The following is a 14,673-nucleotide window of genomic DNA, read 5'->3' as shown; positions in this document are numbered from 1 at the left end:
CTGGATGTGATTCTGTATTACAGTTACATTACAGATGTCACCATTGGGGGACAAAGCTAAAGTGCACTGAATTCTATCTTACAACCACATGTGAATCAATGCACAATTATCACAACATAAAAAGGTTTAACCAAAAAAACCCCACAACCAACTGCTCTCAGTAATTGTATTGGTGGCGGTATTAGTATTGCTACTCGGAGGAGTATACGTGTGTAATAGGTGATAAAGCACATGAGTTGTTATAGGATATTCTGATTCTTTGCCCCCTGATCGTTGAGTGCTGATTCTGGATGGAAAAGATTATGACATAATATAGAATATGTTAAGTCAAAAACTGCAATCCTGAGTTGCAGTATGAACTCATGAATTATTTTTATCTACTGATACACACAGAAAAAAGGATTAACCCAATAGTAATGAGCATTTCTAGCACATAAATTGTGGTTCTGATATATCATTTTCCACTAAAAGAAACCAGGGTTTCTTAGAGGGACTTCTGATTGCAGGTCTGAGGCAAGAAATGTACCGGATTGGGCCTGGGACAGCTTGTCAGGCCAGAGAGGGAAGAAAGGATCAAAGATTACTAGGGTTATATCAATAGGACTCAGAAGCCAATTGGAAGGGGCTTCTACCAGCCAAAGACAGGACATCTTTAAGTTTCAAAAAGGATAATGTCATTGTTAGTGTTGGGAAGTGGAAAGTGAAAGGTTTCACTATGACTCTCAATGGTGACAGAAATCTTGAGCTTTGAAGTATAATTTTTCCTTTTTTTCTTATGGCTTTTTGGGTTATGGGTCATGCTTGAAAAAATCAGTTTAAATAATGGAAGATACTCAAGCTTTTAATCCTACTTTTCCTATATGAATTTTACCACTAAACCAAAGAAAATACTTTAGTCCAACTAAGAAATGAAAATAATGTATCCAGAGGGAAATAGCATGGGATCCTCCATACACAACCAATCCTAACAGTGCCAAACACCTGGTGATAACAATGTGTCCACCACCCAGTCTGATACACTCTATTTCATCCACTGAAGACGACTGGAACTATAAAAAGCATCATCACTCCAAGTACCCCCAAGAAAACACAACCCTGAGGTGCCATCAACTGAAGATGCATTCCAACTTCAGAAATGGTCGAGACAAAAGTGACCTTTAATCAGTCAATACCCATCGCATATCCGGACAGTTTTGTTACTGCTTGCTTCTCACTTTTCAGATATACAGAGGCCAGTATTATCACCCACCCACATCACTAAAAATTAAAGCAAAATAGCACATTATAGCAATAAAGGTAAATGTGTACAACCCTCAAAATACTAGTGTGCAGCATTTTTTAAACCCATATTTACCATGATACGATTGACACTCGTGATCCTCTATGGCCTGTAGCTTCATCCACCATGTCTTGTTGGGTTTCCCTGATCACACCTGTTGACATTAGCCCCTGATGACCCACAGAAGCCAGTCTTCTGCTGCAGCTGCTTTTCCTTCCACTGCCCATCGTCTTCCCCACTGCTGTGGGTCTCAGCAGATCCTCAGCAAGAACAGTAAGGAGAGACAGTACCACCAAAGTGAAGTTTCGTAATCAGGGATTGGTCAACCTCTGCAATTATGTACAAAATATCCCATGCATACATTTTTTATGGGATTCTGGAATTGCTGGCTATTTTCCATTTGAGTGAGTCTTGCCTGCCATCTGGCTGGCTTTGTCAAGAGTAGACTGTAATCAATCCTGATTATTTTTCAAGATGCTTTTTCTTAATGAAACATTTTGGTGAGAGGATCATCTGTTGAGACATGATTCCAATCTTATGTAAGGCAAGGACAAGGGAGTGTCACACTGAGATAAATGGCCCTGAGTGCATGAGAGAGGAAGGAGTGAGGGATGGCAAAGTCTCTGGAGTAACCAGAAAGCTCCAATGCCAGTCAACTGTGGAGTGCAGGACTAACATCACATTAGGCATGGGCACAGCTCACTGAAAACCCATAATACTAGCATCCCTTGCTGCTTTATGTAGGAAAATATACAAGTGCTATGCAGTCAATATACCCAGATTAAAAAAAGGCAAGTAACATGCATATCTAATCCATGATCTATGGATCTATGCTGGCATCACTGAACTGGCCCATGGGCCAAATCTGGCCTGTTGTCCTTTTTTGTATGATCTATATAAGATATATTTTACACTTCAAATATTTTTAAAAAAATAGAATATTATGTGGCACATGAAGAGGACTTAAAATTCACATCCGTGTCCATAAATAAAGTTTTACTGGAACACAACCAGACCCATTCCTTCACACGCCATCGATGGCTGCCTCTATATTACACAATGAGCAGAGCTTCCACAGAGACAGTCTGGCCCACAAAGCCTAAAATATTTGCTATCTCTGGCCCGTTACAGAAAAAGTTCGCCAATGCCCTCCTCAGAACTCAGGTTTAACAAGTTCTCTGTTAACTTTGTCATAAATAAAAGATAAAATCTGGATGTGTAGCTGCAAAACATTCCATATTTATTATTCTGTTTGCCGTAGTTTCCAAAGCTGGTGCACCATACACGCACAAGAATGCAAAACAGGAACCCAGACGGATGGTCTAATGTTTCCCGTTTGCTATTTCTGGCTTTGCAATTTTCCTACATGGCATGCACGCAGGGGAGAAAAAACAACAATTACCCACCGTGCTAGATTTAAAAGCATTTAATGACATAGCATATATTTAACAGGGCAAAAGTTGAGAGGTACAGGTCATACGACTGAGTGCCAGGCCTGAGCGACCACCTCCCTGCTCTGGCCCAGCCTCTGGAGTTCATTCCTATCAATGCCATTTTGATTGTGCAGTAAGATGAAAATTTGTCATTACAATCGTTACAGTGACAAAGAAATGCACACTATGTATCAAATAGCAAGGTAATGAAGCAAATTATAACACAGTGTGGCAACACACGAGCAAGTAACCATTAGAGTAACATTACTTTGTCCAGTAAATGCTTCAGTTCCACTTGTACACTTACCAATGATTTAAAGGGTTTATTATACATCTAGTTTTATTATACTTTGTACTAGAATTATCTCAAACATACAATATAATGTATTTCAGCAAAAAAAAAAAATTGAAATTACAGATTATTTAAAACAGTATCAGTTTTCTATTCCTTCTCGTATACCGGTATACCGACATTCTTAACTGTCCTTGCAGTTGATGCAGAAAAGCCGCATGTCATGTGTTAGTAAGTGATGCCAGATACAAACGGTTTGGTCTGTAGATTTAACACGGAGCTGCACTGTGGCTGCAGCGAGATCATAATACACGATCTGTTTACTCAAGGTTAGACCCGTCGTGGGCACTTCTAATAAGTCAAGACTCAAGGTAATCACTGGAAATAAATGGAAGAGAATGGTGTCAGGAAATTGGTACATTTTGTCTCTGGTGAGCACAGGAATATTGTTTAAGCACCGCTGCCTTGCATACCAACAGCACTAGAGGCGGGTTATTTCCAACGCAGCCTCACAAAATTGAGGAACAGTTTAAATATTGAGATCTAATCTATAGAATTTCATTAAAAAAAATCTGGTCTTCCCTCTGCACCTCAAACTTTTGTAACTTGGAGATAAAGTGTTTAGGTATATTTCCCCCACCCCCCAGAAATGCTCTATAAATAAAAAAAAAAAAAAAATCAACCACATTGAAGAACATTAGGCACAGAGAGTAATGTGTTGGTTCTGAGCTTGCATGCTGGAGTTTCACTGAAAAGGTAAGAGAAGGGCAGGAGGTGAAGGAAAGGAGTTCACTTCTTTTTGCCAAAAATGCTGAACCTCTTCTCCTTGTCTTTCTCTTTGTCCTTCTCCCGCTTGCCAGGGCTAGACTCGCTGGTGATGGTGACAACGCTGGTGGGCAAGGTCTGTGCCCGGCTGGATGCTGGCGTGCTCTGGGTGCTGGCGGACACCTCGTGTTTATCAGAGGAGATGGCGGAGGAGATGGCCTGGATCCAGGTGTTCATTTCCTCCTGGACAAAGGAGGCACAGGTGAGACTCAAGTAAGAGAGGTGGGCTCGAAATGCTCTTGCTCCACCTGCCCCACCAGTGTGCCTCCGTTGGTAGGAAAGCTTGGGAACAGTGCATCTGGCCAACAGGGGCTCCTAGCTAACTGAGAAGCAAGCAGTTCCCAAAGAGGCCTGCGCAGAGTGAACACGGTTCAGCTCTCCTGAGAACTCGGTTTACAGTATCCTTCAGAAGTCACCATTCTAGTATGTGGACCTACAAACGTGGAGGAATGAGAAGACGGGTCTCCACTGGTGGGGGTGTCAGCTCCCACCTCTATAAATTCCTTCTTCTTTTACTTTTTTTTAAAAAAATGAAATATATTTGATATACAAGCCTGCATAAATTTAACAGAAGTTGGTTTTTCAAATCTAAAGCACTGCCCATGTTGTGGTTCCGTCAGCAGACCTTCTCTCCCTGCAAGGAGGGGTACAACCATGGAATGGTCAGGTAGAGGTGGTGGAGTGCAGCAGGGAGGCCCTGTGACTGGACTTCAGGATCCACATCCGGTCCTGGAAACACTTCACTGTGCCTCATCCACTGCAAGGGGAGTTGGGGGGTTAGGTGGGGGGAGATTTTCCACTGTCAACTTCAGGGTCCTGGTACTAGCTCTCCTGACAGGCAAAGACACAGTGAGATGCCATTCACTGCCCCCTAGAGATATAAGGGGAACCAAACAGCTTCCTGTTGTTAGTGACTGTGGAGACCAGATGACAGAAGCCATGGCTGATCATTACTTCTATATGGAACACTGTAGATAAAGCTTATCATGCCAATAAATACTTGCAAATACCTAACTACAGAGAGAAATGAATCTTAAAAACTTACATCATCTTTGGCTTGGAAGAGGTACTCATTGCCATCATTTAGTCTGTAAATTGAAGGAAGAAGTCAGTCACAATTTGACTTAGGAAGAAACAAAACCCTCAATTCCCAAAACCTATGTGGATATAAGCAGGCCACTGGAATCCTACCAGAACTGCCCATCAGAGCTCTGCATACATCACCAGCTGTGCCCAGGACCCACAAAGGCCGAGCAACAGCACCTTCAACATCAAGAAGCTATATAATTGGGCCAATATAATATACACAAAACTTAATGTTTCAATCCACTGGAAGGATAAAAAATGCCCCCAAAACAATCAACATCTGGCTTTGCTGTGACAAAGGAGCACCTGAATCATTGCTCTACACTGAATTTAAGAGAAAATGCTTTAAAAATTCTAAGTCCTTTCATTACATAACCATAAAGGGAACAATCCAACAAAAAGATGTAACAATTATGAATATTTATGCACCCAACATGAAAGCACCCAAATACATAAAGCAGTTAATAATAAACATAAAGGAAGTAATCAATAGTAATATAATAACAGTAGGGGACTTTAACACACCACTTACATCAATGGACAGATCATCCAAACAGGAAATCAACAAGAAAAACTGGCTTGGATGACACATTAGACCAGATGGATCTAACATATTCACAACATTCCATCTTAAAACAGTAGAATACACATTCTTTTCAAGTACACATGGAATATTCTCCAGAAAAGATCACATATTAGGCCACGAAACAAGTCTCAACAAATTAAAGAAGATCAAAGTCATATCATACATCATTTCCGATCACAATGCTATGAAACTAGAAATCAATCACAAGAAAAAAAAATCTAGAAGGAACACAGATACATGGAGATTAAATAACATGCTATTCAACAATTAATGTGTCAAACAAGAAATCAAAGAGGAAATGGGGGAGACAAATGAAAATGAAAACACAATGGTCCAAAATCTTTGGGATGCAGCAAAAGCTGTTCTAAGAGGGAAGTTTACAGCAATACAGAATTCACTAAACAAGGAAGAAAAATCTTAAACAACCTAATCTTACACCTAAAGGAGCTAGAAAAAGAACAAAACCCTAAACCAGTAATAGAAGGAAGGAAATAAAAGAGCAGGAAAAAAAAAAAAAAAAAAGAAAAAGAAACTAAAAAAACAATATGAGAGATCAATGAAACCAGGAGTTGGTTCATTGGAAAGATCAACAAAATTGATAAATCCTTAGCCAGATTCATTAAAAAAAAAAAGGACTCAATTAACAAAATCAGAAATAAAACATGAGAAATAACTGACACTACAGAAGCACAAAGGATTATAAAAGCATATTATGAAAACTCACATGCCAACAAAACTGGGCAACCTAGAAGAAATGGGTTAGTTCCTAGAAACATATAACGTCCAAAAATTGAATCGGGAAGAAATAGAAGATTTCAATAGACTGATTACCACCAATGAAACTGAATCAGTAATCAAAAAACTCCCCAAAACGTAAGTCCAGAACTAGATGGCTTTACAAGTGAATTCGACCAAGCACTTACTATTTTTAAAAACTTTTTAAAAGTTTATTTATTTATTTTGAGAGAGAGAGGGAGATAAGGAGACAGAAAGGGAGAGAGAGCGAGCAAGTGAGCAGGGAGGGGCAGAGAGAGGGAAAGAGAATTCCGCGCTGCCAGCACAGAGCCCGAAGTGGGGCTGAAACTCATGAACCATGAGATCATGACCTGAGCCGAAATCAGAAGTCTAAGTGACTGAGCCACCCAGCTGCTCCTCAACCAAACGACCAAACGTTTAAAGAGTTAATACCTATTCTTCTCAAACTATTGCAAAAAATAAAAGAGGAAAGATAGTTTCCAAATTCATTCTATGAGGCCAGCATGACCCTGATAGCAATACCAGATCAAGATACTACAAAAAAAGAAACTATGGGACCGTACCTCTGATGAACATAGATGTAAAATCCTCAATAAAATATTAGCAAACCGTTGGGGTACCTGGCTGGCTCAGTCAGAAGAGCACTGGACTCTTGACCTTGGGGTCGTGAGTCTGAGTCCCATGTTGGGTGCAGAGATTACTTAAATAAAAAACTTAAAAAAAATATTAGCAAACCAAATCTACAATGCATTAAAAAAAAAAATCACTGCAATCAAGTGGGATTTATTCCTGGGTTACAAGGGTGGTTCAGTACTTGCAAATCAATCAACGGTGATACATCACATCAACAAGAAAAAAAGATGAAAAACATGATTATTTCAATAGATGCAGCAAAAGCCCTCAAAAGTAGGTTTAGGGACGCCTGGCTGGCTCAGTTCGTGGTAGAGCATACAATTCTTTACTCAGGGTCGTGAGTTCAAGCCCCACGCTGGGTATGAGACCTACTTAACAAAAACAAAACCAAAACAAACAAAGTGAGAGGGAATATACCTCAACATAATAAAGGCCATCTATGAAAATCCCACAGCCAACAACATCCTCAAGGGGGAAAAACTGAGTTTTCCCCCTAAGGTCAGGAACAAGACAAGGGTGTCTACTCTTACTGCTTTTATTATTCAACATGGTACTAGAAGCCCCAGCCACAGCAATCAGACAACAAAAAGAAATAAAAGGCATCCAAATTGATAAGGAAAAAGTAAAACAGTCACTATTTGCAAATGACAACGTTATATATAGAAAACACTAAAGTCGCCACCAAAAAACTACTAGATCTGATAAACAAATTCACTAAGGTTGCAAGATATAAAAGTCAATATACAAAAATATATTGCATTTCTATACATGAACAGAAGTAGCAGAAAGAAAAATTAAGAGAACAGTCCTGAGGTGCCTGGATGGCTCAGTCGGTGGAGCATGTGACTCTTGATCTCAGGGTTGTGGGTTCCAACCCCACGTTGGGTGTAGTGATTACTTAAAAATAAAATCTAATCTTTAAAAAATTTTTTAAGTTTACTTATTTTGAGAGAGAGAGAAAGAGAGAGAGAGAGAGAGAGAGCACAAGTGTGCACGTAAGCAGGGGAGGGGCAGAGAGAAGAGACAGGCTCTGTGCCATCAATGCACAGCTTGATACGAGGCTCAAACTCACGAACCTGTGAAATCATGACCTGAGCGAGATCAAGAGTTGGATGCTTAACTGTGCCACCCAGGTGCCCCTAAAAATAAAATCTTAAGAAAAAGGTCCCATTTACAATTCCACCAAAAATAATTAAAATAGCTAGGAATAAACTTAACCGAGGAGGTGTAAGACTCCAAAAACTATAAAACCCTGATGAAAGAAACTAAAGATGACATAAACAAATGGAAAGATGTTCCAGGCTCATGGACTGGGGAAAACACTGTTAAAATGTCCATACTATACAAACCAACCTACAGATTTAATGCAATCTCTATCAAAATACCAACAGTATTTTTTCACAGAACTAGAACAAATAATCCTGAAATCTGTGTGGAACCATGAAAGACCCTGAGTAGCCAAAGAAATCTTGGAAAGCAAAAAAAAACCAAACAAACAAACAAAAAAATTGAAGATATCGCAATCCCAAATTTCAAGATACATTACAAAGCTGTAGTAATCAAAACAGTATGACACAAAAATACCGGCACAAAATCAATGGAACAGAATAGAAAACCAAGAAATAAACCCGCAATTATATGGTCAATTTATCTTTGATAAAGGAGGCAAGAATATGCAATGGGAAAAAGTTCATTCAACAAATGGTGTTGGGAAAACTGTACAGTAATGTGCAAAAGAATGAAACTGGACCACTTTCTTATACCATACACAAAAATAAACTCCAAATGGCTTAAGGGCCTAACTATGAGACCTGAAACCATAAAAACTCTAGAAGAGAGCATAGGCACTAATTTCTCTGATATTAGCCATAGCCACATTTTTATAGAGATGTCTTCTGAGGTAATAGAAAACAAAAGCAAAAGTAAACTATTGGGACTTCATCAAAATAAAAAGCTCCTGAACAGGAAGCAAACAATAAGCAAAACTAAGAGGGAACCTATGGAATGGGAGAAGATATTTGCAAAGGACATATCCGATAAAAGGTTAGTAATCCAAAACACAGCAAGAACTTATACAACTGAACACCAAAAAACCCCAAAATAATCCAATTAAGAATGGCAAGAAGACACGAATATTTTTCCAAAGAAAACATACAGATGGACAGACACATGAAAAGACGCTCAACATCACTAGTCATCAGGGAAATACAAATCAAAATTACAGTGAGATATCACCTCACACCTGTCAGAATGGCTAAAATCAAAAGCACAAGAAACAACAAGTGTTGATGGGGATGTGAAGAAAAAGGAATCCTCACACACTGTTGGCAGGAATACAAACTGGTACAGCCACTGTGATAAACTGTATGGAGGTTTCTCAAAAAATTAAAAATAGAATTACCACATGATTCAGTAATTCCACTATTGAGTATTTAATCAAAGAAAAAGAAAACATTAATTCAAAAAGATATATGCACCCCTATGTTTACTGTAGCATTATTTACAATACCCACAGTATGGAAGCAACCCAAGTGCCCATCGATAGATGAATGTATAAAGAGGATGTGATCTATATGTATTTATACACACACACACACACACACACACACACACACACACACACACACACCATGGAGTAATACTCAGCCATAAAAAAGAATGAAATCTTGGTATCTGCAACAACATATATGGGCCTACAAAATATAAAGTTAAGTGAAATACATCAAAAACAAATACTATATGATTTCACTCATATGTGGAATTTAACAAACAAAACAATGGAACAAATGGAAAAAATAGAGAGGAAAACCAAGAAACACATTCTTAACTATAGACCACAAAACGATAGTTATCAGAGGGGAGGTAGGTGGGGGGACACATGAAAGAGGTGAAGGAGACAAAGAGGACACTTATCGTGAGGAGCAGTGAGCAATATATGTATATAGAATTGCTGAATCACTACACTGTACACCTGGAACTAATAAAACACTGTATTGTTAATTATACTGGGATTAAAAAAATTATGATTCTTTTTTGAAATTCTGCTATAGAGCTGGCATCCCCCAATTTATAAATACCAGAGTTTTTAAATAGACATAAATAAAAGATCTAGATTTCTCTTGTTCTATGGTACATAGTAAAAGAAACTGTCCATACAAGGCCATCCCTGATACGGAAAAGTCACTAGTTTAGAGGGCTCACTCATTCACTTCACTGAGGTACAGAAGGAGTGATCCTGAGGGGTGGGGTGGGGTGGGGAGGGTAAGTACCCTTTGCCAATATGCTAACTCTCTGAACCTGCATCAAGGGAGAACAAAGGGGGAGGGAGGCAGCCAGGGAGCCAGGCTGTCTGCGCCTTGTCTTACAGAGTGTAAACGTTCCAAGTTCTGAAAAGCCTGCCTCCAGTGCTCCTTGAAAGAGCTGAAGAAGTCACACCCTTTGAGACTCTCATTTGCAGTCTTCAGCCTATTCCAACTGACAGGACAGAAATGCAGAACTGAAGACCAAAGCTTTTCAGGTCCCAAGGCAATAGATCATATTAGTATTAAACTAATTAAAATTGTAACCACTACCATGTTTACTTTCTAGCGGATAAAATGATTTTTCTGTCCATTTCCCAGTATAAGAAAAACTTCTAAGCTTGGATCCACTCTGTGGGGAGTACAGGTGTGTGTTCTACAAGCTAAAGACACTTGGAACTAGATGTTACCAGAATCAGCTAGAACATCTGCTGGACAAGTCAGGGGAGCACGGACACCCAGTCCTAAACATGTGCTTCCTACTTGTCTCCATCTGGCTCGAGGATGACTCAATTGACCCACCTCTAGCTAGCTCTTGAGCAAAGAATAGCATCTCCTGGGTCTGGATAAGCTTCAAAGATGGGTAAACTATTTTTCTAAGCTTCCCTTAAATTGTGAGATGTGAACAGTTCACCCTGTCTTAGGAGACAGTAAGTTCTAGCTTATCAAAACAAAGCTGTTTTCTTCAAGGTCGAGCTGTGCCATTAACCACAGGGAGGCCGGTGACTGGCCACAGTCCCTAAAGATCCAAACTGAGACATGTGCCAAATTGGCACTAGGTTCAGTGGTGTTTTTTTTCTTTTTTTTTTTAATATGAAATTTATTGTCAAATTGGTTTCCAACCAATTTGCTCATCCCAACAGGTGCCCTCCTCAATATCCCTCACCTACCCTCCCCTCCCTCCCACCCCCCATCAACTCTCAGTTTATTCTCAGTTTTTAAGAGTCTCTTATGTTTTGGCCCCCTCCCTAACCTTTTTTTTTTTTCCCCTTCCCCTCCCCCATGGTCTTCTGTTCAGTTTCTCAGGATCCACACAGGAGTGAAAACATATGGTATCTGTCTTTCTCTGTATGACTTATTTCACTTAGCATAACACTCTCCAGTTCCATCCATGTTGCTACAAAAGGCCATATTTCATTCTTTCTCATTGCCATGTAGTATTCCACATTGGTGTTTTTTTATTTTCTTCTAATGGCAGAGAGAAGGAACTGACTGATCGCAGTATCTGCCTAGTAAAACCAACCCCCAGAGTGAAAATAAACAGGGGCATTACTCTTGGGAACCAAGGAATGCAGCACCTCTCACCTTAGCTTGAACACGTGTTTCTTCTTCTTGTAATCAAGGGCCACTTCACAGATGGCTTCTTTCAAACTCACAGGGACCTCGCTGTGGTAGGGAATTCCAGAAGCAGCGGTCTTTGCATCTTTGTAGAAACCCATTTCTTGGTTATTTATGACACAATAAACATTGTGCCAGGACCTGAGCAGTAAAGAAAGAAACGTCAAGGTTCTAGACCACACTTCCTTAAAGAATTAAGAATTTGATTAACATGAAAACAATCCACACACAATGTGATGTGACCCACTGTTAAAAGCCTTTCCTAAATTCTGCTAAAACTGAACCATGGAACAAAATTCCTCCGTGGGCCACTGGGACAGTGTACACGTTGGTACAGTGGTAGGTGTTTCTCAGAGTCTGGGGAAAAACACGGTACCCTCTTCTATTAAAAAAATACTCTTGGCTCTGATGGTAAAGATTTTTTGCTGGTGTGGATACTCTCTGCTGTACTATCCTCTTGTGGTGATGCTGTACAGGGAAGGCTTCTCATTTGAAACATGCCGGTCCTTAAGCAGCTCCTCCAGGACCTCAGCTTTAATCCTGATGTGGCCTGGCGATGTGACAGGGAGGCAAATCCAGAGCCATTAGCACATGTGGAAACTCGGGATGAATCAGAAAAGGATGGCCTTTCCCGCCACGATATGACAAACTGTCACGATTTACTGATTTTATCAGAAGTTACTTTACTGCCACCTACCTATATTAACATATAAATTTATGTTGTACTCAATGTGGATGGCAGCTTAGATGGGATTTCCTGGTCTAATGTTGGACCTATACAACTGTAAAAGGTGGTCTCAGGCAGAATGATTTACTGGTTAAGCACACTGGCTTTGGAGTCAGATAGGAATTTCACCCCAGCTAATGCCATTTACCAGGTTTCTAAAGAGTGGGCTTTTTTAAACACACAGAACCTCCATTTCCTTATCCGTAAAATAATAAAAGTAGGGTTTATTGGGAGATAGTGAATATAAACACCGACAGGGAGATATATCTGGGGAAATGAATGTCTTAAGAAAAATCTCACAAGAAAGAACACTTCACTTTAAGGAAGATTCCCCAGCCTCCATGTAGCACATTCCTTCTCAGGAAGTACTAGGAAGGCCCCTTTTTTGCAATTCTTATGCACACTTAACTAACCTTCTTTCTGTGAATAAGAAGCACTTATTATTATTAAGTGAGTAATAAGCACTCTCCTCCCAACTTCCAATGTCAGCCCTAAGAAAAACGTGACGCCCAGGAAGCCAAGAACAAATGGACTTCACAAGCAACCCCCTGTCCCCCCAATTCAACATGCAAGTGGATGCCTCTTTCTTTAATGGGCTGATTTCCCATCTTACTGCCTTAGCCTTTGCTGCTGTTACCTGCTTGAGGCTTTCTTATTGTGAGCCTCCCACTCGTGCTTCCGATTCAGGAAGCCTTCCATCTGGGCCGAAGGCGTCTCCTGGGTTCTGGCCGGCAAGGTGGCGGCACTCTGGGCCGGGAGGGCAGTCTTGGCTTTGCGGTCGGACGTGGGGGAGGGGATGGGGCTAGACTCCTTTGAGCTTGTTCTTTGCTCTGCGGCGCCGTTGACCATTTCGCTTGTGTCCACCGCTTCTGCCATCTAGGGACAGCGGAGAGGCCATTCAGCTAACCCCGTGAGCCACAGGGGCGACCACATACGCTCTGACTCGCACACGTGGCTGTGTATAAATGCCTGGCACAGATCGAGGCAGTACAGTAAAACCATTGCAACATCCCACAAAGCCAGCTGGACACCAAGGACATTAGAAGGTGGGAAGGGATTAATGCCTGCCCGCTTATGGGAAGATGAGAAAAGCGAAATGCCAGGATGAGTTTTACTGCACTCTGCTCCTCTGATCAATCCATTTTCTCTAATGGAACTCAGATCATTTCCTCTTGTGGTTACTTTAAAACAAAAGGACAACAGGAACAATCACACATATTAAATATGAGAGAGTGGACGTTATACAGCAGCCACCTTACAACCAAGGACGTCACCAGAAGAGCTGGAAGTTGAAGCGAAAGGGCATTCACAAACAGGTCGACAGACAACTCTATCAGAACTACACAGCATTCCCCCAGAGTAAGACAAGGAAAGACCTCCGGTTTCTGAAAATGCTCTCTGACTCTCCTCCCCCACCCCTCAACACATCATCATAAACACATGCAGAAATTAGGATGACAATCATGCATTTCACATCTACCATCCCAGTTAGATTTTGGAACTTAAGAGCTGGAAGGAAATGAGGCAAGTCAACAAACATCAATTTAACCACATCTGCCGGAGTTGTATCGTGAGTGGGTTGTAGTTTGTGTTAAAGGAGCTGGAAAAGCCAATCACAGTCACTCAACACCACACGGCTATTTACCCCCAAACACAGACAGAACCAGGGCCTTCCCCATCACGTGTTGGTTGATCACGGTGCCTTGCTGCACTGAGACGAGAAAGCCCAGACACAGCCAGGCTTCCCGCGGCTCTGACCGGCAGGCTGGAGACGTCTTCGGGAGCTGTTCCTTCCCAAGCTCATTTATATTGTAACCCTCAGGGCTTTTCGGCTTTGGAAATGCAGTAGGGTCTTGGTTCATTATCGCTTTCAGCCTGTGTACCATCAACTGTGTACCATTAACTGTCGCGGCCCCCGGCGGGTACACCCAGGGCATGGGATTAGCAAGTTACTAAAGCTGGGTGTGGCTGACGCTTTAGTGGATTACAGACAACCTGCACCCCTTGTACACGGACAAACATGGAGGTGTCAATGGCAACGTTCATTAGATACGTCCCCCACCACTGCTGCCCAGAACCAAAATGACAAGTTAGCAGCAACAACCTCAGCAGGATAAATGGTAGAACGACCACCACTGCCTTCAACACTCAGATATGTCAACTCTCAGGAACTGGATCGCTCATTCAGGTCTTCTATCTACGTGGCTGGGTAGGAGTCAGGAGTTTCTATTCCACATACACAAACTATCACTGCCACCATCAGGGTTTAGGGTGAGACGAAAGGCTTTGCAATTTAAGGGTGTTTGTGACCGGAACCCTTTACCCACAAAGCAATGTGGAAAATGGAGTCTTAGGGCAGGAAGACACGGGGAGAGGGGGTGTACGTGTGATTATCCTGGTCTCGTGACACCCTGTAGAC

General features: G+C 41.1%; 1 protein-coding gene across 4 annotated transcripts in view; it reads right to left on the bottom strand.

Moving 5' to 3' along the window:
* Positions 1-2,690: 2,690 nt before the first annotated feature.
* The window catches only part of SPTBN1 (spectrin beta, non-erythrocytic 1), a 198,318-nt gene continuing 186,335 nt past the window's right edge, over positions 2,691-14,673 (bottom strand). For all 4 annotated transcript variants that reach the window (XM_027072443.2, XM_015074694.3, XM_053200601.1 and 1 more), the window contains 4 exons: positions 12,892-13,130; positions 11,495-11,668; positions 4,875-4,917; positions 2,691-4,012 (listed from right to left, as the gene is read on the bottom strand). In XM_027072443.2, coding sequence (XP_026928244.1) covers positions 3,794-4,012; positions 4,875-4,917; positions 11,495-11,668; positions 12,892-13,130 — 675 coding nt within the window. In that variant the 3' untranslated portion in view covers positions 2,691-3,793. The remainder of the gene's footprint in view (positions 4,013-4,874; positions 4,918-11,494; positions 11,669-12,891; positions 13,131-14,673) is intronic.

The sequence above is a fragment of the Acinonyx jubatus genome, chromosome A3 (assembly GCF_027475565.1).
Source record: "Acinonyx jubatus isolate Ajub_Pintada_27869175 chromosome A3, VMU_Ajub_asm_v1.0, whole genome shotgun sequence".
In the NCBI taxonomy this organism is placed as follows: Eukaryota; Metazoa; Chordata; class Mammalia; order Carnivora; family Felidae; genus Acinonyx; species Acinonyx jubatus.
The sequence above is the reverse complement of the archived record's forward strand: the minus strand, read 5'-3'. Positions and strand labels throughout refer to the sequence as shown.